General features: G+C 38.9%; 1 protein-coding gene across 1 annotated transcript in view; it reads left to right on the top strand.

Moving 5' to 3' along the window:
* tctn1 (tectonic family member 1) overlaps positions 1-25,338 on the top strand; it is a 33,308-nt gene that overhangs the window by 4,399 nt on the left and 3,571 nt on the right. Inside the window, exons 3-12 of the mRNA XM_060843981.1 lie at positions 6,405-6,511; positions 8,946-9,088; positions 14,198-14,285; positions 14,937-15,049; positions 15,519-15,545; positions 17,613-17,741; positions 17,912-18,037; positions 20,103-20,190; positions 22,536-22,674; positions 24,926-25,082. Of these exons, the coding sequence (XP_060699964.1) occupies positions 6,405-6,511; positions 8,946-9,088; positions 14,198-14,285; positions 14,937-15,049; positions 15,519-15,545; positions 17,613-17,741; positions 17,912-18,037; positions 20,103-20,190; positions 22,536-22,674; positions 24,926-25,082 (1,117 nt within the window). The remainder of the gene's footprint in view (positions 1-6,404; positions 6,512-8,945; positions 9,089-14,197; positions 14,286-14,936; positions 15,050-15,518; positions 15,546-17,612; positions 17,742-17,911; positions 18,038-20,102; positions 20,191-22,535; positions 22,675-24,925; positions 25,083-25,338) is intronic.

Genomic DNA, 25,338 nt, shown 5'->3' with positions numbered 1-25,338 from the left:
TACTTTGGCACTTGGAATCAGAGGGAAAGGTCTCCACTCGTTGCAGTTGTACCCAGCACACTGAAAAATGGTTGTGGTTGTTGGAGGCCAGTCATCTCAGCTTCAAGACATCTCAACAAGAGTTTCTTGCGGTACTGTCCGAACCCAACCGTCTTCATCAATGACCTTCCCTCTATCATAAAGTCAAAAGTGTGGATGTTTGCCAATGATTGCACAATGTTCAGAACCATTTGCAATGACTTGGATACTGATGAGTCCATTTCGAAATGAGAGAAGGCCTGGACAATGTCCAGGGTTGGGCTGAAAAGTGGCAAATATTCATACCATATAAATGCTAGACAATGACCTTCTCCAATAATAGATAGTCTAACCACTGCCCCTTGTTATTTAATGGTATTATCATTTCTGAAACCCCCACTATCAACATCCTTAAGGTTACCATTGATTAGAACTGAACTGGACTCGCTATGATTAGATTACTTAGTCCACACCAACCCTCCAAAGAGCAACCCACCCAGACCCATTCCCCTACATTTACCCTTTCACCTAACACTATGGGCAATTTAGCACGGCCAATTCACCTAACCTGCACATTTTTGGACTGTGGGAGGAAACCAGAGCACCTGGAGGAAACCCATGCAGACACGGGGAGAATGTGCAAACTCCACACAGACAGTTGCCTGAGACAGGAATTGAACCTGGCCTCTGGCGCTTTGAGGCAGCAGTGCTAATCACTGTGCCGCTATATTAATACAGCGGCTACAAGAGCAGGTCAGAGGCTAGGAATACTTCAATAAGTAACTCACCTCCAAAGTCTATCTGTATCGGGAATGTGTAAGTCAGGGTTATGCCAGTTACCTGGATCAGTGTAGCTCCAAACATGCTCAAGAAGCTTGACGCCAACCAAGACAAAGCAGCTCACATGATTGACACCAAAACCACAACATTCAGTCATTCAGCAGCAGCATCTTGTAGCAGTGCTAGCTACAAGATGCATTGCAGAAATTCACCACAGGTCCATGGGTAGCACCTTCCAAATCCCCAAGTCTTTCTATCAATAATGACGAGGGCAGCAGATATATGGAGATACCAACACCTTCAAGTTCCCCTTCAAGCCACAGATATATCACCATCCCTTCACTATTGCTAGATCAAATTCCTGAAATTCCCTCCGTAACAACATTGTGGGTTTATCTAGAGCATATGGACTACAGCAGTTCAAGAAGGCAACTTGCCACAATCATTTCAAGGGCACCTAGGGACAGGCATAAATGTTGGCCCAGTCAGGAATGCTCATGTCCAATGAGTGAATAAAAATACATAGAAAAGCCCAGTATTACTTAATTGGAGAGAGATTACAGAACTCTGCAAAATTGAGGGTTCTTTGTTCTGAATATATGAATCCCAAAGTTTGTATACAAGTACAGCAAGTGATTAAGGCAAATGAAATGTTGTATATTTAAAGGGGAATGGAATATAAAAATAGGGACATTTTCCTATAACTGTGTGATATCTGGAGTACTGTGTATGGTTTTAATGGTCTGATTTATGAAACAGAGTAGATTTCACAGATAGGGTGAGAGGCCATTAGGAAATTTGAACAGGTGAATTTGAATTTTAAACTTGAAATTTGGGGGACCAGAAACCAACACAAGTCATCAAATACATGGGTGACAGATAAGTTGGAGCTTGGCTCAGGTTAGCATGTGAGATGTAGAGTTTTGCATGAATTTTCGACAGTAAAGGATGGTGGACTGTACGGAGATCATTGAATTAACCAAGTCTGTAAGCTAACATTTCAGTCACAGAATATTGTATGAATGGAGGAAGACAAGAAGTCATAAGTGGAATAAATATGACACTGAGATGCAGACAACAATAATTTATATTTATCATGTTAGTTTCCCTGATATTGACAGATGAAAAAGAATTATTTTAAAGTTTTGGTATTTCACTGTCACTATCATGTATTTTCTGTGGCTCCTCACTTTTCTTTTATCAGTTGTATGTCTACTTTTACTTTATCTTTTATCTTTCTTGACATTCTACTTCTGCAGGGTTTTATTTGTTTCAATTTAGAAAAAGGTTTTTTTTGAATCATTTTGTATTCTCTTTAGTCATTGTCTCCCTTTCTGGCCAAAGACATTAGAATAGATGCAGAAACAATTCACAAGAATGAGTTAAGAAATTTCAGCTACAGTGATAGGTTGGAGAGGATGGAACCGTTTTCCTTAAGAAGATAAGAAACAGTTGAGAGGGGATTTGATTGAGATGCTATATTCAAATTACAAACTCAAGAATTAGCATCAAGGAAATGCCATTTTGTCCCTCCGGCTTGCAAGATCAGCCATGATATTGGCTGATCTACATAGTGATGTCAACTCCACATTCCTGTCAACCCCTGATAACCACTGACTCCTGTGTTAAAGAATTTATCTACCTCATCCCTTAAAAATATTCAATGACCCAGCCTCCAATACTTTCTCAGGAACAGGATCCAAAAAACACTCAACTCTCAAACCCAAAGAAGAAAAAATCTTCCTCATGTCAGTTTTATATTAGAGGACCCTGATTTTTAAACGATGTACACTAGTTGTTCTAATCTTTCCGAAGAAGAGAAATCATCCTTTCGACATTCACCCTGACAAGTCCCCTCGGGATCCTATATGTCTCAACGAGAACACCTCTCATTCTTTAAAACTTGAATGGGTACAGATACAGCCTGTTCAATCTTTCCTTTTAAGATAATCCAACATCCTAGTTATCAGAAGCGTGAACATTCTCTGAACTGCCTCTAAAGCATTTACATCCTCTCATAAATTCTAAAATTCCATATATTCAGCCGTCTTTTATTTTAACCTTAACGCCTTCTTCGTCTCCAGCTTTCTCTTTCTTTATGGTTTCTTTAAAACCCACCTCTTTGATCTAAAAGTTAAAGCACTCCTAAAATTATGCTTTTTTGGCAATGTCAGTTTTCAATCTAATTCTACTCTTGCAACTTCTTGAGACGTTTTTCCATTTTAATGGAAAATAAGTGCATGTTGTAACTGAACCGCTATCAAATTACACTATTGTACATTTTACAGTTAAGATGTCCAAGTTGACTATGTAACACATAGAAAATGGCTCTTAAAATATTAGCTACATTTGCTCACAGACAAAAATAGACAAATAATGTGATTATGTTGTGTTTTTAACTTGGATGTTCAGCATTCTAACCTTCATTGTTGGTTTACATGCTCAGATTTCATGCTATCTTTTGAAGGGTTTACAAGCCCTGAGTTGCATAGCCTCTCATGATCAGTTTATCCATAGATGTTAGAATGATTTATGCAGTATTGTGGTTCTGCAAAGCAAAACAGGGAAGATCTAATTTCTTCAATTTCCTCAAAGTGGAAATATTTGACAATTTTCAGTAACTAGCAGCCTGCCAGAGATCTGGAAAATTATATCAGAGAATGGTTGAAATTGGATGTTGTAACAGGCTACAAGTCAAATACTGGATTTACCTTGTGAAGCCTCAACGCCTACCTCCCCCTGAACCATGACCCCACATCCGAACATCAAAGCCATCGTTGCCAGGACTGTCACCAGCATCATTACCTCTGGAGATCTTCCCTCTCCTCCCCACTGGCTCCAATCTTGTAGTCTCCTAACCAGGGACAGTCAGTTTCCCTCTCCTTACTAAAATCCACAAACCAGACTGCCAAGGTATGCCTATAAGCCTGATCCTGCCCCATCGAGCTCATTTCCTCCTACCTTGAATCCAGCCTCTCTCTCCTTGTCCAGTCTTTGCCCACCCACATCTGTGATTCCTCTGATGCCCTCTGCCATATTGACAACTTCCAGTTCCTTGGCCCCAATTTCCTCCTCTTCACCATGGATGTCCAATCCCTCTTTACCTCGATTTCCCATTAGGGTAATCTGAGAGCTCTCGGTTTCTTCCTCAGTCAGAGGTCTGAGCAATCCCCTTCCCACCACTCTCCTCTGCTTGGCTGACCCTGGTTCTCTCACTGAGCAATTTCTCCTTTAATTCATCCTACCTCTGCCAAGTCAAAGAAATGGCTGTGGGCACCCACATGGATCCCAGTTATACCTGCCTCTTTATGGGGTGTGTGGAACAATCCTTGTTTCAGTCTTACTTTGGCCCCCTCCTACAGCACTTTATTATTGCCCATCAATCACTGTTTCAGTGCCGTTTCATGTACCCAAATAGACTTTGAAAAATTTGTTCAATTTGCGTCCAATTTCCACCCCTCTATACGTCATAGCATCATAGAGATGTACAGCACGGAAACAGACCCTTTGGTCCAACCTGTCCATGCCAGCCAGATATCCCAACCCAATCTAGTCCCACCAGCCAGCACCTGGCCCATATCCCTCCAAACTCTTCCTATTCATATACCCATCCAAATGCCTTTTAAACGTTGCAATTGTACCAGCCTCCACCACTTTCTCTGGCAGCTCATTTCATAGAGGCACCACCCTCTGAGTGAAAATGTTGCCACTTAGGTCTCTTTTATATCTTTCGCTTCTCACCCTAAACCTATGTCCTCTAGTTCTGGACTCCCCGACCCCAGGGAAAAGATTTTGTCTATTTATCCTATCCATGCCCCTCATAATTTTGTAAACCTCTATAAGGTCACCCCTCAGCCTCCAACGCTCAGGGAAAAGCCCCAGCCTTTCCTTATAGTTCAAATCCTCCAACCCTGGCAGCATCCTTGTAAATCTTTTCTGAACCCGTTCAAGTCTAACAACATCTTTCCGATAGGAAGGAGACCAGAATTGCACGCAGTATTCCAAAAGTGGCCTAACCACTGTCCTGTACAGCTGCAACATGACCTCCCAACTCTGGTACTCAATACTCTGACCAATAAAGGAAAGCACACCAAACACCTTCTTCACTAACCTATCTACGTGCGACATCTATGTGGTCCATCTCCAAGACTGCCCTTCCTTTCCTTGACCTCTCCATCTCAATAAACTGTCCTCTGTCATACATTACAAAGCCACTGACTCCCATTGCTACCTTCACTACAACTCATCACACCCCACATCTTGCAAGGATTCCATTCCACTCTTCCAGTTCCTTCACCTGTGTCGTGTCTGTTCAGATGATGCCACCTTCCAAAACAACGCTGCTGACATAGCTTCCTTCTTCCATAACTATGATTTCCCCTCCATTGTGGTTGACAGGCCTCTTAAACACATCTGACATATTAGCCCTGCTTCTGCCTTTGCCTTTTCCCATCACTCACAACAGTTTGTGCGGATCCCCCTTGTCTTCACTTTTCATCCCACCAGCCTCCACGACAAAAGGATCATTCTACAGCACTTCAGACAGCTCCAGCGGAATGCCACCACCAGACACATCTTCCCCACACTCCCTCTGTCTGCATTCTGCAGGGACTGTTTCCTCTGGGTCACCTTAGTCCATTCCTTGACCACAAACACCAACCCCTCCCTTCCCAAGTAACTGCAGCAGGTGCAACACCTGCCCCTACACCCCATCTTTGCTCACCATCCAAGGGCGTAAACAGTCTTTGCAGGTGAAGCAGCATATCACTGTACCTCCTCCAATTTGGGATATTGCATTCATTGCACCCAGTGTGGCCTACTCTACATTGGAAAAACCAAATGCAGACTGGTTGACTGCTTTGCAGAACACCTCTGGTCCATGCGCGAGCAGGACCCCAACCTTCCCGTAGCCGGTCATTTTAACACAGCATCCTGTTCACATGTCCACTTATTTGTCCTTGACGTGTTGCAGTGCTTCAGCGAATCACAGCACAAATATGAGAAACAACATCTCATCTTCGGACTAGATACTTTACAACCTTATGAACTTAATATTGGTTCACACCTTCAGATTGTGAACCCACTCCCATTCCTCTTCTTTCTTTTAGCTTTACTTGTTACATTCTCTATCACCAAGTTACCTCTTTCTTCCCCCCACTCTAATGGGACTGTCTGTCATTTCCAGTTTGGCAGTTAGACACACCATTGTTCTGCCATTCTCGCATTCCGATCACTTAATCTGCACCATCAGCGTCCTTTCTCCCCTAGCATTCCACCCCCACCATTACATAAATGTTGCCCCCACCATGCTTCACATGAGCTTTGATGAAAACTCATCTAGACTCAACTTTAGCTGTCTGTCCATGCTGCCTGACCTGCTGTGATTTCCAGCATTTTTGTTTTCAATCTGGAGTTTTGATAGTCTTGTGTGGTTTATTATTTGTTGTATTTTCTAACATGATTTTGAAGTTTTCTCACTGTTACTTGCATTATCAACACATACAAATGTAATTTTTACTTATTTTTGTTTTCAATTTGTTCCTTAGAGTATTAAAACAGAAATTTGTAATCTTTCAATGTATGAACATTTCTTGAACTCCATGCAGGGGTGACAATAAGCTCTGCAATCAAGAAGCAGCAATGTATTCTTTGGATTGGAATAAATCTGTATCCTTGATCAACCCCAGCATATTTTGTATTAAGACAAATAATTGTAAGTGCAATATAAGACCTCATATAATCTATTTTCTTTACATGTTTTATTTTGTATGTATTGTAAGACTATTTAAATTCAAAATGAAACTATAATAATTTTTAAATATATATCTAACCACATAACATTTGAATTCCTTGTGTGACAATAAAATAGAACCAATCATGCACCCGCCTAACACCGAAGCATTGACAATACATATTTTAAAAAATATTATTCAGAGAATGTGGACCTCCAGGCTTGCCAATCCCTTGTTGCCCTTTAGAAGGCGGTGGTGAACTGCCTTCGTGAATTTCTGCTGTCCACTTGGTGTCGAAAGACACATAGTGCTGTTGGGTAATAAGTTCTAGGATTTTGATCCAGCAACCATGAAGGAATAGTGATTTATTTCCGAGATAGGATGGTCAGTGGTTTGGAATGAGTTGAGCTTGCAGGTGTCCTCCTAAATCTGCTGCCCTCATCCTTCTGGATGGCAGTGGTTGTGGGTTGGAAAGGTGTCTAAGAAGCCTTGGTGAATTTCTGCTTTGTAACTTGCAGAAGCTACTTTCTGCTACTGTGTGTTGGTAGTGGAAGGAATGTTTGTGGATGTGATGGCATTTGACATTGGTTATTGCAATGACACTTGTGTGATTTGAATATTACGTGCCAGTTGTTGCCTGGATATTGTCCAGATCTTGCTGCATTTGGACATGGATTGCTTCAAGGAGTTGTGAATGGAGCTGGAATTTATGGAAGCATCTCCTCTTCTGACCTTATGAGATGGCGTAGGTTATTGATGAAGTGACTGAAAATGGATGGGCTGAGGCCGCAACCTTGAGGAATTTCTAAAGAAAATGTCCCGGAACTGAGTTGACTGACCTCCTACAACCAGAACCATTGTTCTCCGATCTCGGTATAATTCCAATCAGCGAAGAGTTTTCTTCTGATTCCCTTTGATCCTAACTTTGTTAGGTCTCCTGGATGCCACATTCTGTCAAAAGTGGCCCTGACGTCATGGGAAATCATTCTCAACCCCTCTCCGCAATTCAGCTGTTATGTTTATGTTTGAACCAAGATTATAATGAGGTCAAAAGATGAGTGTCCCTGAAAACTGAACCCAGTGAGCAAGTTATGACTGAGCTAGTGCTGCTTAATAGCACTATTGATGATCCCTTCCATCGCTTTACTGATGATTGAGAGTAGACAAATGGGCTGATCACGTCTGGATTTGATTTGTTCTTTTTGTTGTACTGTACAAGAAATATCTGGACAATGTTCTACATTGTCAGATACGTGCCAGTATTGTACCTGTACTAAAGTTTTGGAGCATAGATCTGCAATACCAGTGCCAATCTGTTATCAGAGAATGTAACCTCTGCAGTATTCAGTACCTTCAGCCTTTTTCCTTAATGACATATGGAATGAATTACGTTGACTGGTGATTAGTATTTGTAATGCGTGTACCTCCAGAGGAGGCTGAGATGGATCATCCACTGGGCATTTTTGGTTGAGGATTATTGTAAATGCTTTACTCTTAACTGTGGCTTGCTACAAATTTCTAAAAATCTCATTTCTAAATTTTCTCATTTCTGAAAGTGAGACACTTGATGGAATTTATCATTTAAACAGTTTCATTTGGAGCTCTTTTGCTCAATCTAACTAATTGAAGGCGAATAATTTTTCAACAATTTGTAAATTTCAATTTCTGTACAAATTAAAACATGCCTTCATCTTCTGAAGTTCTGGTTTCTGCTGGAGTGCAACTCTATTGATGAAGCAGCCATATATATTGTTATAGCATCCACTGATGCTAATATACCTGTGCTTCAGCTTCTCAGTTTTCTTCTCATGTCAGTATGAACAATAAGCAATGGTATAATGGTATGTACTCATTTGGGAGTTACACATGCACACTTTATGGAATTGTCTCCAAATGCAAAAAAACCTTACAGTCAAATCCTTATAAACGAAACTCAAAAAAGCCAAACGTCATGTCTCTTCAATGAGTATTCTGGCTGAGATGAGTGAAGAAAGCACAAACCTGATACAAAAATTGGTACTTCCCTAATCTCTGTGAATAAGTATCAGACATTGCATTTATTCACTTAGGACTGGAAAATATTGCATTGGATTTCTTTTCATTCAAATCATGCACTTCTCTGTACATTTCCTGTTACTTGATAAGACTGCATCAAATAGAAAGTCTGGTATATTTTTCAATGTTAATGTGAACCAGAAAAATCAACACCACAAAATATATAACTTTTTAATCCCAGGCTCAAATAAAACTGATCACACCCAAGTAATAATTTGTTTTTGTAAAAGAGCAATACATGTTAGTATTTTAATTGGACGATATCAGAAAGTCTCTTTCCAATGTACAACATATTTTGATAAATGGCCGTTTGTTTTCAAGCATTTATTCAAATTGTTTTTGTCTTTTTTTAATCCTCAGATAAAGCAGGATCTTTTTTTGCCCCAGAAGTGCCAACCACTCATAATTTTGACAGATTAATGAAACAATTTGGTGGTTCTTCCTTCAGTACATCAAATTCACCGACTACAAGTACACCCAAGTCAACAGCAAGAGGTTATCAGGTAGTAATCATAAATGGATGTGTTTGCATTTGTCAGCACAGTAGTCTCCAATTTTTGAGTTCTATATTAAGGTTTTGGCTATATGATTCAGACATTTTACAATGTTTTTAAAATAGATTCCTTAAAAATTCCTAACTTGTTTGTTAGATTGTTTTGATTTTGATGAAAATTTATAATAACGGGTTCTGATACCACTGTTTTTTAAATTAATAAAGAACCCAGTTAATGGGAAAAATTCCTGGAGGTTCCAACCAAAAGGTTCTGTGGGAGTAGCTTCAAAACTTGGACTGCAGCAGTTCAAGTAAGTAGGTCACTACCATTTTCCCAAAGGCAAGAGGAGAAAGGTGATAAATGTTTGTCTTGCCAGTTGTACTCACGTACTGTGAATGAATAAAAGTAGAAACTGAGATTCTTCTTTTAGAAGAGCAAGTTGAGTGAAAGGAGATTGAATAAAGATGTTCAAAATTACGAGTTTCTTCGTGTAGATAGAGACAACCAGCGGGTGGGCTGAGAACCAGAGTGGAGACATTTATGGTGTCAGGAAATAGATCAAAGACAACGTGATTTTTTTTAACTTAGCAATTGTTTAGGATCTGCCTGAGAATATGGTGGAGGCAGATTTACTGTGTCTTTTAAAGAGAGCAGAGTTCAGAAATGGTTGCCCAAAATTGCAAAAAGTTACAGAGTTGTGAACACAGCTCAGTCTGTCCGCAAACCAGCCTTCCATCCATTGACTCCGTCTATATTTCCCACTGCCTCGGGAAAGCAGTCAATATAATCAAAGACCCCTCCCACCCCGGTTATACTGTCTTGTATCCTCTTCCATTGGGCAGAAGATACAAAAGTTTGAAAACGCATACCAAAATGTTTAAGAAAAGCTTCTTCCGTGCTGTTACCAGACTTCTGAACAGACCTCTCATATATTAAAGTTGATCTTTCTCTGCACCTTCTCTACAGTATACAGGGGAACCTCGATTATCTGAACATGATGGGTGGGCACTAATTCGTTCAGATAATCGATTTAAATGCTACATATTTTCTCTGGGGCTTGGAGTTTTTAAAGTCTGCTCCCCGTCCAGGAGTCTGCAGAAGCGATATCCTGCCCTTGAGCAACACTGCCCACCCAGCCCCAACCCCATTGAACACTGTCCCCCACCCCCAACACCAGGCCCCTCTCCCCCAAACCTGTCAAACACTGCTCCTGCTCCCAACACCGTCGAACACCGCCCCCCCCACCCCCAACACTGGTTCCCCCACCTCCAATCCCGTGTGACATTGCCCCCCCCGCCCCTGACCCCGTCGAACACCGCCCACCCCCCCACCCAAATCCTATCGAACACTGTTCGTCCCCAACTCCATCCAACAAAGCCCCCAACCCCATACACAGCCGCCCCCTCTCTGGGGCAGCTGCAGTGGACACCAACAACAAGACTGCTGCTGCTGCCTTTATGGGGGTAAGTCTCCAAATAGCGGACGCGCGTACACACACACACACCTTTTTACTGCAACATTTTGACAGTTTCCACGTTTCCCTTGTACAGGACAATGTTGGAGAGATCATCTGCGGAAGGGGGGGGTTTAGGGTACACCCCTGTGTAGAACTCCAGGGAAAGTGTGAGGGGAGAGAGGGGGGGTGGGGTTGTGGGGGGGGGTGGGGTTTGGTGGGGGTGGGGTGGGGGGGGGGGGGGGGAGCGGTTGACAGTCATTTGGAGACGGTGCCTGTTTAATCACTGTAAACAAAGGACACGACCACTGTAGGAAACACGTCTTTGATGTAACGTTTCTATTGGGACTTCGAGATCTCCTTCGGATAATCCGATTTTTGGATAATTGGTAATCGGATAATTGAGGTTCCTCTTTATATTCTGCATTCTGTTCTATTGCTCTGAGGTACTTATGTAAGGTATGGTTTGCCTGTATAGCACACAAAACAATATTTGTCACATATACTGAGATGCAGTGAAAATAACAAATCAAATCCAGGTACAGTAAACTTTGTTTGACAGAACCCTTATGAAATGGCACTCTCAATAAACTGACAAAAATTATATACCTCAAGTAAAGCAAAATTTATTATTCTGTCCAATTATTATAGTTTTTAATTTATTTACCTCCATGTAAATTACTTATATTCAATCAAATGGCCACATGAAATATGAACAGAACATTCAATTTTGAGTAAATTTTTCCTCAAGTACTGCGATCTACTGCAATATCCAATTAGTTGGTTGAAGGTACAAGTGAGAAGGCTCTCTGCCAGTTAGTATTATTTAAAGACAGCACCAGGGACCCAGGTTCAATTCCCACCTCGGGTAACTGTCTGTGTGGAGTTTGTGCATTCTCCCTATGTCTGCGTGGGTTTGCTCTGGTTTCCTCCCACAGTCCAAAGGTGTGCAGGTCAGGTGAATTGGCCATGCTAAATTGTCCATAGTGTTCAGGGTAAATGTAGGGGAATGGGTCTGGGTGGGTTACTCTTCAGACGGTCGGTGTGGACTTGTTGGGCTGAAGGGCCTGTTTCCATACTGTAAGGAATCTTAAAAAAGAAAGTAAAATTGCATTATTGTTTCAGTGATTTAAACGGTAATTAAGGTATAACAGGGATATATATACCTCCTGTATTATGTTTCTATTACTTAGTGTGCATTTTTTCATTGATTATGTAGATCTCTTGATTATCCACAATATTTGATCAACTAGCACATTCCTGGTCCCATAGGTAACAGTTAATAAAATGTTTGCTGTATTTATTTCAATTAACTTGTACCTCCCTTGGCTTCACATTCTGTGTGGACAGGCAGCACTGAGAAACCCTTGTATTTATGCTCTTTGAAAATCAATGTATCAGCTCTGCTAAAACAGCACAAGCTGCTTGCTAGCTTATTAACCAGTTTATGGCTGCTCTCATGGAGCTTTTTAAGCCTCGTAGCAACTTAATTAACTTTACATTAACTTTGCCTTTTTTTAAACAGTATTTTTTAAAATCACTTGGTTAGTTAATTAGTCAATGAATGATTTTATGGTTGAATAAGTTCATTTCATTTTGCTTTTATTGCTCTTTTAAAGATTTTATCTCATTGTTAGAGTGCTTTTCCTCATTCACTAGACCTAAGTGGCCCTTATTTATATGTACATAAAATTATAGATTGATTGAGGAATGAAATTAATCTAAAGGAAGAAATTGAAGATCTAAGCTTTCAGAAGACTCTTTAAAAGGGTGAGAGATCTAGCTAGATAGGGTCATAGAGATATACAGTAATGAAACAGACCCTGTGGTCCAACTCGTCCATGCTGACCAGATATCCTAAATAAATCTTGTCCCATTTGCCAACATTTGGCCCACATCCTGCTAAACCCTTCCTATTCATATACACATCCAGATGCCTTTCAAATGTTGTAATCATACCTGCCTCCACCATTTCCTCTGGCACCACCCTCTGCATAAAAAGGTTGCCCCTCATGTCTCTTTTAAATCTATCCCCTCTCATTCTAAACCTATGCCCTCTAGTTTTGGACTCCGCCACCCTGAGGAAAAGACTTTGTTTATTTACTGCATCCATGCCCCTCGTGTTTTTATAAACCTCTATAAGGTCACCCCTCAGTCTCCGATGATCCAGGGAAAACAGCCCCAGGCTATTCAACCTCTCCCTATAGCTCAAACCTTCCAACCCTGGCAATATCCTTGTAAATCTTTTCTGAACTCTTACAAGTTTCACATCATCCTTCCTTTAGCAGTAAGACCAGAATTGCACACAATATTCCAAAAGTGGCCGAACCAATGGCCGAACATGACCTCCCAACTCCAGCACTCATCAATGCACTGGCTAGGTAAGCATACCATGCCTTCTTCACTATCCTATCTACCTGTAACTCCACATTCAAAGAACAATGAATCTGCACTCCAAGGTCTTTTTATTCAGCAATACTGCCCAGTATAAGTTCTGTACTGATATGCCTTTTCAAAATACAGCACCGCACATTTATCTAAATTAAACTTTATTTGCCACTCTTCAGCCTATTTGCCCATCTGATCAAGATCCTGTTGTACTCTGAGGTAACTTTAACTGCTCAGTACACCTCCAATTTTGGTGTCATCCGCAAACTTACTAACCTTACCTCCTATGTTCACATCCAAAAAGTTTATATAAATGACAAAAAGCAGTGGACTCAGCAGCGATCCTTGTAGCACACTGTAGTCACCGACCTCTAATCTGAAAAGCAACCGTCCATCACCATCCTCTGTCTTCTACCTTCGAGTCAGTTCTGTATCGAAATAGCTGGTTCTCCCTCTATTCCGTGAGATAACCAGTTTACCATGAGGAACTTTGCTGAATGCATTACTGAAGTCCATATAGCTCACATCCACCACTCCTCTCTTAGCAGTTCTCTTTGTTACTTCTCAAAAAACTCAATTAAGTTAGTAAGACATGATTTCCCATGCACAAAGCCATGTTGACTATCCCTAATCACTCATTGCATTTTCAAATATATGTAAATCCTGTCTCTCAGGATTCCCTCCAACAACCTGCCCACCACCAATGCCAGCTTGCTGGTCTATAATTCCCTGGTTTTTCTATACCACCTTTCTTAAATAGTGGCACCACTCCAGTCTTCCAGCACCTTTCTTCTGGCTATCAGTGATACAAATATGTCAATAACGGGCCCAGCAATCTCTTCCCTAGCTTCCCACAGAGTTCTAGGGTACACCTGATTATGTCCCGGGGATTTATTCACATTTTATGCATTTCAAGATATCTAACACCACCACCTCTGTAATATGGACATTTTTCAATAGATAAAAACTGTTAAGGCCTGATTTCTAAACTTGGGGGAATTGAATGAGATTGAAGATTTTCTCACCGTTAGTAGAGACCCATGTAGATGTAATTGTCAAGGTGTAAGGAAGGTTGTAACAATGCAAAAGGGCTAAGTGTTTTGGAGGCATTTAATAAGTGTTAAAACACCATTTTCAATATCAAATGTCATTTCTTAATAAGCAAAAAGTAGTAGATCTCTTAGATATTCTGTCATATATATTATCTAAGTATCTCCAAACAGTAAAGGTTAAAAAAAAAACAGTGAGCTATATGCTATTTTTTATTTTCAACTTAGTATGGGGTTCCTATCAAAACTGTTGATGATTTTCTGAGACTTCCTGCTCCTCTGGCAACGTCTGAATGCACTGACAATAATCCAGCAGGTAAGAGATGTTTAACTAATTTTAGTAGGGTAGGGTAATAGGAAGTCCATATTTAAAGCTACATTCAGTAATTTAAAAGAAAAACTGGGGTGATTGCTGCGAGTTTTCTTTTTGAGTTGTTGGACTGGAATTTGTGGTCGGTGATGATGCATAGGATCTAATGTTCCCTACACTAATGCTTGCCCACAGATGTTCTCTGAGGATTTTCAACAAAACTGCTACAAGTAGCAAGTTATTTCAAAGAAGTACTCTCTTTTCACAATGGAATAGATAGGATTTACCTTTCTTCTCCTGAGTTTTGTGTGCATCTATCAAGTAATGCCTTACCATTCTATGTATTTCATTACAGTGTCTTGATTAAATACTGATACACTGCAGCTGCTAGATGAACAGAAATAATAATGTTTTCTGAAATGCTCTATGTTTAACTGCACAGTTGCAGTTGCCTTTAGTTGCTGTTCAATTTATACTATAATAACAATGAGCACTGAGAGCCTCATTGTATTTACCTCAACAAAAAAGCCCATTGAAGGTTATATTGTTACTAATAATCTGTATTAAGAATCCAGAACTGAATAAAGATCAAATGTATAGTTTTTAATTTATGTAAAGTGTATGTTTTAATAATCTTTGACTCTTGTTTCTTTGTAGGCTTTTTAGTAAATCAGGCAACACACTGCAGTAGAAAATTTGATGTAGCAACAAATTGCAGTAACGTTCCAGCATTAAGCACACAACACTATCTCCATTTCAGTATTTTGCCAGTAGGTTTACCGCAGTTTTGTTTGTTATATAAATGCTATATGTCATGAAAATTTTTGAATGGTAGCTCTAAGTTAAAACGTACAAAATAAATGTTTAATTCCTCGTTAACATCAAAAGAATGTCATAGTCCCATTGCAGTCAGGGCATTAGATTTCTGGATTTGTTAACTTTTATAAGTGTAGCAGTATGAAAAATGTATAATTAACAACTGATCAAGCTGGTTGTATTATGACCAATTTATTGCTATTTTAATATGGTTTTTTAAATTGTGGCATTTTTATGATGTTTTGGGTAGCTTATGCTCACTTTCTTTAAAAAATTAGGTCATTCTTACAGGGAGTTTCCACATTAGAGTTTGAAATCTGCTATTTTAAACATTTGTATGTTTTTGCTAATAAAGTTTTGGTAAATTATTACTTTACTTTTAAAGCTGTAGAAACTAACATGTTCAAATATTATATTTTTCAGACGCCCAATGCAAGCTCGAACAGTGCTGTAAGTATTTTCTTGAAATGGTCACAATAAAGGTATCTGAGATCCCCCGCCAGAATCTATTTCCAGAAGAGAGCAATAAAACCACGTGTTTTTGCGGAGTACTTCTCTACCACATTTATGTAATTCTGCAGGAATTCTGTTTGCTATTAGACAAATGAGCAGAAACAAACCATTGAACCTGCATCCAGCAGTCTTATTAGTTCTCAGTTGTTAAATGACCTTTCCAATTTCAGGCTGAGGCTGTGTTGAGCTGGTGGTGGCTAGCATGCTGTGGGATTTAGTCAAGGGCACTCAGATTGAGGACAGAGTCTCAGAAGAAGAAATCAATGAGTGCTGTTTCTCTGCCCTTGGGTATCACTATGTTCTTAGCTTTCAGTAGGGATGCTTGGACCATTAATGATCTTGACTATGTTGAAGACTCCTGCATGTCATAGCTGGCAAGAATTTCGTTCCATTATGTATTCCTTCAGTCACAGGTCTTCAGTTGGACCCTGGTTATGTGATTTATTAGCTCCAGGTCATTCTCCCAAATTAGTCTTTATTTCCTGGGAAAGAAACCCAAACTATCTTCACAGGTGCAGTTTATGAAGGATTTAAGTAGATAGCAGTTACTGTGGGGATGAAGTTCATCAAGAATCATTGGTTGATTGAAAAATACTGACTGAGTCTTTGGCTCCACAGGTGTGAATTGATCACAACCATCCTTTTAAAAGAATTCAAATGAAATCAGGCACATTGAATTACGCTCAACTTTACAGTTTAGCCAATTTTGCCCAACAGTGTTTGTTATATGAACCTCCTCCCATCTTAATGCTTCGCACTTTATTAACATATTCATTTATTCCTTTCTCTCTTAAATACTAATCTAGTTTTCCTTTAAATGTATTGATCGTGGCTAAGGCAAAACTGTGATAGGAAATTTTACTTTGAACCACAGAAATCTCTCCTGCATTATTTGTGACTATACTTATAGCCCTGTGTTTAGAATTTTGCCACAAATGGAAATATCTTCTCTACCAATTTATTCATTATCACTCCTGTCACCTAGTCAAGTTCCTTTTTTCAAGGGAAAATGTCCCCAGTCTGCTCCAGCCTTGCCTAAATGTTTTCTTGCAGTTCTCATATGACCCTTTAAAAATCTTCATTGTACTTTTCCAAGTGCTTCATGAAAACATTGTTGCCATAAATGCTACAGCTGATCTGGTCAGTCACTAACATATTCTGTGCTCAAGTGCACAAAATGTTAAGGCAATTATTTATATCATTTGATTTGTGCCTACACAAATGCAGCATAATTACACTATTTAATCACCCTATGATAAAGTTTCCACTTCTTTTCTCTCAAACAGTTTACTTCAGGCACAAAGTCCAGATGATTTGCACTTTGTTTCTGTGTTTATTGGGACAGTTTTTCAGCTAGCAGGAAATGCAATTGTCAGTAACTATTGAATAAGAATTAATTCTGAATCAGTATAGAAATAGAATAATTGTTTCAGTAAATTATTATATTTTAGCAACTACTTGGAAAATGGGGAAGTACAAATCATTTAGAATTTATTTTTATACATGTTTATACATAGCAACACTTGCTGCTACAGTTTAGTGGAATGGACCCTAAAATGGTATTGAACTCTAGAACTCTTTAATTTGAGGTTTTTTGTTGATCAGCACATCAAGGTGCTGTTTGTTGTAGATCATTGAAAGGAAGTCAATGAATACTCTGCTTTTAGCGTTATGTTAAAGTTCTAACAGATTTATGACCATTGTAAAAAAACACAACTGAAATAGAAAAGGCAGATTTTCAATAAAATAATACATGTCAAGATATAAAGTACTTAGAATTTGAACTGGTTCAAGAGTTAATAGGATTTTCAGTAGTTTAAAAAGTACATATTAAAGAGCTAGTTATGACTCTTACAATTTTAGAGAAAACAACATTTCAAATCTCAATTTTTTTTCACAAGTCTATGTAGTTAAAGTATATTTTGCTATAAAATATATTTTATTTTGTGTTTATTAATAACCATGGATAGATGAACTTACTAATTTAATTTTCTTTTATTCTAGATTCCTTTCCTTCTTACCTCTGTTAATTTGAGATCTCTAAATGGAACATTAGCACATACAAATGACCCTGATTCTGACAATTGGTTACCTCATTTGCGTGATGATGTCTGCATAAATGTGGTGCTAGAGGTAAGTTGGTTTAACACTGATTTGCTTATTAATGCCTCTCCTTCCTTCAATATCATTCAACAGTTTTAATCTCATCACTGCTTTCAAGTTCCACTTTTTCAACTGTAGAAATAAACAATAGAAAGCCCTTACGATTTCTGTCATGCCATTGTCTTCATTTATCTCAACAGGTGAATTATATCATTGTATATAATGAAAAAGGAAAAATTGTAAATGCCTCTGTTGCATTCATTCTTGGAGCCATTGAAAATAACATGGTGCCAATACAACAACATTTCCAGATTACATTCATTCAGGTACTGTAATTGCAGAATTATTTTTGTGTGGAAATTCTGTAAATTATTGTAATGGTAACTATTTATCCCACTCTTTAAATGATAATTCTTGAACGAGTACTCAGTGTTTCTTATTGAAATCAGTGACCTCCTGCTATAATAAAATAATAACTAAAATATATGGTGTTAATTTTGATCTGCATAATTTCTCAATATTTTTCTTTATTCTTTCTTATCTTCCTCACATTCCTTAGGTTGGGGCTTACTGTTTAATCATTGGGAAGGAAAGAATAATGAAGAAGGAGTATTTTGGGACTTTTAGCTTTGTGAGAACCTCTTGAGTTTTCTTTTCTTATTAAAACCTTAGCCAGCACCAAAAGCTAGTTTGAATTTGTTCATACCATAAACAATATGGACAAATTCAATGTGGATAGGAGCAATAACGTATACTTATCCCAGCAGGACTATCCGCCCTTACAGATCAGTATCAAAAAGACCACTCTTATTCCACTTCTAACTGTAAGCATGTAGGTCATCTTGAGCCCTTATTAGAAGTTTAATTTTGACATTTGTAACAACCCACCTGGAGAAAGTGTCCTGATGCTCAAGCTCTATTACTCTTTGAGGTCACTGTAAAAGTTAAAGATTTAACCAAATTACTCAAAACTACCAATTTACCTATCTGATGGACTCAGGTTAACAGAAAACACTGACTAGGTTTCTGTACTAAACTGGAACTACTATTTATTACAAACAAATTAATTCAAACCTTTGGCAACCAAAACTATAAATTATCAACCTATAACTCAACTAACCCATGGTCTCCAACCTGTAAATCACAAGCAGTTGGTCGACTACAGAGCCTCTGACAATCAATCTCAGTCTTAGTCCCTCATACATTGCTCATGTTCCCTTTAATCTCTGTGCCCATGTTGATTGTAATGCTGATGCATGACTTCTGCTTCCCAAAGTGTCTGAGAGGAGTGCATGTATAAGTCCTGCCCTGACTTGCCTTTCCAAAATGAGGCACCTCACATATATGTATATAGCAACACAAATGAAATATGTGAAGTGCATCAAGACTTTTCTTGAGCAAGTCTTGATGATTGGTTCATTCTTACATCACACTCAACACTCCCAGGGCACCTTTCCATACAATCACCAGGTGTAACATCTGCCTATTTACTTCCTCCTTCCTCACTATCCAAGGCTTCATCCTCAACTTCCAGGTGAAGCAATGATCACTTAATCTTGTCTACTTTATTCATTGTTCACTTCTACATGTGGTCTCCTCTACATTGGGAAGGCAAAATTCAGACTGGAAGACCACTTTGCAGAACACCTATGTTATGTCCGCAAAAGTGACCCCTGGTCTTCCAGCTGGCTGCCACTTCAACACACCACAATGTTCCCTGGCCAATATTTCTGTCTTGGGCTTGTTGCAGTGCTCTCGTGAATCTCGGCTAAAGCTGGAAGAACAAGCATCTCATTTTCCGCTTGGGAACCGTACAACTTTCAGGACACTGTAACCTTCAGCACTCAATATTAAGTTCAATGCTTTTATGGCTTGAGCACTTTCTTCCTTGTCCTTTACCCACAGCTGTGATACCAACACGGGCTGCTTTTAGCAGAGCCAATCCATTCTCACCTATTTATGATCCCCATTGTCAGGTGTTCTTTCTCACTGACCTCCCATTATCCCATTTCTTTGTCTGCCTGTTTTTCTCTTTAGGCTTCTTCTCCATCTCTTCACTTACTCCTGCCACCCCAACTCTAACCATAAACTCCTCCCCCCCCACCATCACTTTTTCAGTGTATATACACCTTTTCCTAACTATTAATAGTTCTAAAGAAGGGTAACTGGACTTGAAATATTAAGTGTTTTCTCTCCACAGATGCTGCCAGACCTGCTAGGTTTCTTCAGCAATTTTGTTTTTGTTTCAAATTTCCAACATCTAGTTCTTTAGTTTATTTCTTTTAATGTGATTTTCACATTGTCAGACTTAACAATGGCCTACCTTTTTTAGGATTTTCATTTTTGCTTTTCTGATATATCATAATAAAATGTGTTTTTTTTAACTTCCAGGACAATACAACAGGAGTTCCTCTCAGTGGAAATCCAGGTTACATTGTTGGACTCCCTGTCGTGGCTGGATTTGGACCAAATGCCTCATATCCTTCACTCATCACCTATCTTAATTATTCATCCAAAAACATTCTGCATCATTATTCCTGCCCCCACACTCCACCTAGAGTCAGAGAGATGTACAGCATGGAAACAAACCCTTCAGTCCAACTTGTCCATGCTGTCCAGATATCCCATCTAATCTAGTCCCACTTGCCAGCACCCAGCCCATATCCCTCCAAACTTTTCCTATTCATATACCCATCCAGATGCCTTTAAATGTTGCAAATGTAATCGTCTCCATTACTTCCTCTGGCAGCTCATTCCATACGTGTACCACCCTCTGCGTGAAAAATGTTGCCCCTTAGGTTTCTTTTATAACTTTCTCCTCTCACCCTAAACCTATGCCCTCTAGTTCTGGAATTCCCCCATCTCAGGGAAAATATTTTATTTATCCTATCCATGCCCCTAATGACTTTATAAACTTCTATAAAGTCATCCCTCAGCCTCTGACGCAGCAGGGAAAATAGTCCCAACCTATTCAGCCTCTCCCTATAGCTCAAATCCTCCAACCCTGGCAACATCGTTTTAAAATTCCTGCCTAACTCTCTATATTCTCCCTTCAGAATCTCATCCTTTTCCCTTCCTATGTCGTTGGTTCCAATGTGTACAATGACCTCCTGCTGGGCCCTTTCCCCCTTGAGGACATTCTGCACCCTTTCCGAGACACCCTTGATCCTGGCACCAGGGAGGCAACACAACATTCTGATTTTTTTTTTGCTGCAGTCCACAGAAATGTCTGTTTGTGCCTCGGACTAGAGAGTCCCCTAACTCAATCGATCTCTTGGAACCTGATGTAACCCTCATTACATTAGAGCCAGTCTTGATACCAGAAACTTGGCTGTTCGTGCTACATTCCCCTGAGAATCCATCACCCTCTACATTTTCCAAAACAGCATAGTTGCTTGTGGGAATAGCCACAGAAGACTCCTGCACTACCTGCGTACATCTCTTACCTTTCCTGGAGTTAACCCATCTATGTGACTGTATCTACAATTTTTCTCCCATCCTTCACATCTTTTTGCTTTTGTAAATTCATCATTGCCTCTATCGCTCCAACCGATCCATTTGATCTGATAGAATTCACAACAAATGGCATTTATTGCAGATATAAGCCTCAGTAACACAAACTCTCCCTAAATGATCACATCTGACAATAAGAGGATATCACTCTATTAAGGGCCATTTTTGCTTCTTCCAATCTACAGACCCAGAAAATAGCACTGTCTTATTCCTCTACAAACATTGCCCCAGGCTAACTTAATACTTATGGCTTACATTTTTTAGGTTTGATCAAGAGACCTATCTCAATAAAACATATAATGATGAAATAACCCACTCCACTCAATCAATTGTAGATTTACAGCAAGACTATACTTTGTTGGACTGGACAAGACACACTTTGTCCAGCGATACATGAATTCAAACAGCAAAGGCAGTAACTGCATAGGTTCACGACTGCGTCAGTTAGCAGTGTGGGTTTCTTTTTCTCTCTCTCTCTCTCTCTCTCTCGCCTCTTGAATAGATCTAAGGTTTTCTCCTTCCTTGCTTTCCTGGAAGCTTTTATATGTACCGTCATAATGTAAAGTACCATGTTCTAAATTTGCCTATTATTGATGTGAGCTCTTTCTTTACTAGTTACCATAACTTTGTTACGTTATCTGTCCGTTTCTCATTACTCTGTGCCCTTAGTTGCTAGCTAAGGCTTACTAAATTACAGAGCCATCTGATTTTACATTCGAGCAATACATTTCTCAATGTAAAGTTGCCAAAACTTTGCATCACCTTCCATTATAGTATGTAAAAACCTGCTGGTCATCTATAACCAGCTTCACATCTAAATTTGTTCCTCAAAACTGGCAATCGCCATTCAATACTGTATGTGTTTCAAGGTTCTGATGATGTCATTAATCAATTTTACCACAATTTCTGGTTTCTGACCATTAATGGGTCTCTATCTTAACATATCTTAGAGATCTGTTGCCCTTTTCTTTTTCAATTTGTTTTACAATGTCATTTTTTGACCAATGAATTGATTCAGTTTTGTGTTTAACTTGGCCTGTATTTCTGTAACATGTAACACAAATAAAACATGTATTGTTTATGAGTTTGGAGGTGGCTGAGAAAGGAATAGATCCTTCTTGCAATGTTAAAGAGTCTTGGAGAGAATTAAAACCATCTTGGAACTGGAGAATATTGAAAATTTCTGAAGTTTACTTACTCAAAACAAGCATAATTTTAAAAATGTATATTTAACATTTTTATTATTGGTTTCAGAAATCTAACTATCCATACTTTGTCTGGAAATTTAACCTTAACTTAATACTTCCACATTTGGTATAATTCAGACCAAAAACAGACTTGGGCAGCTGACTGTCATTAAGAGTTCGACTAAGCAGGATTGTTTATGGATGGAAGGACTTCGGACTCCAGTACTTTTTGGATATAATTTACATTCTGGTTGTATATTGCGGTAAGTACTATAAGATCGCTTTACTGTGTCCATTTAACAAGCAATCAAGTTGTTCGGTGCTAGCAACAGTTCAAGAAAATGCCAAGAGTGTTATAAAAGCCTGTATGATAAAAATTAAACTAGTAAAATCTACATTATCATTTTATCAAATGAAGTTGTGCACTAAGAACCTTAAAACCATAACAATTATTTAGCAATCACCTATAATTATGGGTGAATTTCCTTCATCATTGGTTAGATTGAGGGGCAAAAGAGCAAAATTCAATGGTATGGCCTCCCACTGAGTCCCTGTACCAACTCAATTTCCATTTGGCTACCCCAGGATCAGTTTAAGTCTCCTCTGTCACCTGCCAACAGGATTCTAGAGTTCTTCGACAAGTAACAAAGTGGATTATGGGGATCCTGTGAACATAGTATATCTGTACTTCCAGAAGGTATTTGATAAGATGCTGAGCAAAAGGTTAATACACTAGGTAAGATTACATGGTGTTAGGGGTAGTATATTATCTTGTACACTGTATAGAGGATTGGCTAACCAACAGAAAGCAGAAAGTCTGGATAAATGGGTGATTTTTGGATTGACCAGCTCTAACTTAATGTTCTGTTATAAGCTTTGGACCTCAGATCCTAACCATTTACAATCTTTTTAATGATTTGGATGCAGGGGTACAATGTACTCTAGCCAAATTTGAGCTAGCACTCAAATATGTGGGAAATTAGGTAGCATTGAAGAAATAATAAATTTACAAACTGATACTGATAAATTAAGTAAATGAACCAAAATTAGGCAGATGGAGTTTAACGTGGATAACTGTGAGGTTGTCCATTTTGGTCAGAAGAATAAAAAAACTATTATCTAAATGGAGAAAAACTTCTTCAAAATGCTTTGCTGCAGAATGATCTGAGTGTACCCGTGCATGAATTGCAGAAAACCAGTATGCAGGTACTGCAGGTAATAAGGAGGACAAATGGAATTTTGGCATTTATTGCTAAAAGAATAGAGTGTAAAAGTATGGAGGTGTTGTTGCAACTATACAAGACATTGATGAGGCTACATGTGGAATTCAGGCTACAGTTTTAGTACCCTTGCTTGAGGAAGAATGTAATTGCATTGGAGGCAGTTCGGAGAAGATTTGCCAGATTGATTCCAGAGATGAGAGGCTTGTTTAATGAGGAGAGATTGAGGAGTTTAGGTCTATACTCACTGTAATTTAGAAGGGAGGAGATTTCCTTGAGTTATGTAAGATGCTGAAGAAGATTGACAGAGTACAGGTGGTTCTGGTATAACAAATGTTTTGTTAATCTGAATTGGAGACACGGTTTTGGATAATGCAAACTTTTTACTGAATGGGTTTGGTGATTTTCTGTAGCTGTTTTCTGCAGTGTGATTTTCTACAGCATGAGATTGCAGAGGAATGCAACTGTTGAGTTATAGCTGGATGACTTGTAAGCCTAAAGTGGGTGTTACCCTGTGTGGAGCAATCTAGAATGAGAGGTTAGACTAAGGAGTGGTAGATTTAAAACAGTGATAGAAGGACATCAATCTGTGATTCACTACATCAGAATCGGGTGGATGCTAGGACACTGAATAAATTTGAGGAGATTTTTTTTGATGACAGGTTAAAGGGTTATGGTAGGGAAATAGAATTGAAGCTGAGAGGAAATCATCCAGGATCTTAAATGTTAGAGAAGGATTGAGGGGCTGAATTGCTTATTCATGCCCCTAGTTCTTCCGTTTTTTCGATGGTGTTTCTATGCATCTGCTACCTTTACTTTTCTGGATTGCAGAGGTTGTTTGGAAGACAGTCGTTGGTAACAAAAGCAGTTAAAATTTGAAGGTTGTAATTTTTCATTAGCACAGCAAGGATGGCACCATTTCTTTCAAGTGTTCCTTAAATTTTTGACGACTTCCTCAGACTATTTTTGCAGCTGAACAGTCTGCTGATAAACCACAGAAAAATGAGGCAGCTGGTTCAGGAATGCCCCATACTGCTGAGTTTAAAGGGAAATGTTTGACGTGAACATTGAAAGCATTATCCAAACCCCTGTCAAAGGTCTAGAACCCTTTTGCTTTACAGAAGGTGGAGAATTGTCATCAAGAAATTCCAACCCTCTTTTACAAATGAAGAATATGTATTTATTGGATGCTGTCCTAAGGAAAATGAGCTCCATTATTTCATTACTTATAACCTTTTTAGGCTAGAACTATTCCTATATACATTACTAAGAGTCTTCTTATTTATTCTTAAAGAATAACGAACAGCACAACATGCCAACAGTGGTCACAAATCATTAGAAATCTGTTAATCGGCCAAAACTTTCCGAAAATTGTGGCATCGTTTGGAAATTCTCAAGTCCAGTATGCAAACGACTGGGTGACCATCAAGCAAATTATCTCTAGAGCTCAGGTAATTACCTGAATAAAATATGCAAATGTGAAAAATCACTATTACATTAACCTTTCTGAAGTATGTAATATTTTGAAATATTAATCATGTGTCTAAATAAATTAACCGTAGCATTACATTAACTTATACTTGCAGCTAGATGAGTAATGTGTTGGTTGCTTTCTTTGAAAAAGCTTTCCTATAGTCTGTTAGCAAAGGCTTTACGAACACTAGAAAATAACTGGCAAGGAAATACTGTACTGTATTCTTTTAACTT

The sequence above is a fragment of the Hemiscyllium ocellatum genome, chromosome 24 (assembly GCF_020745735.1).
Source record: "Hemiscyllium ocellatum isolate sHemOce1 chromosome 24, sHemOce1.pat.X.cur, whole genome shotgun sequence".
NCBI classification, from domain to species: domain Eukaryota; kingdom Metazoa; phylum Chordata; class Chondrichthyes; order Orectolobiformes; family Hemiscylliidae; genus Hemiscyllium; species Hemiscyllium ocellatum.
This window is presented reverse-complemented; position numbering and strand designations above follow the sequence as displayed.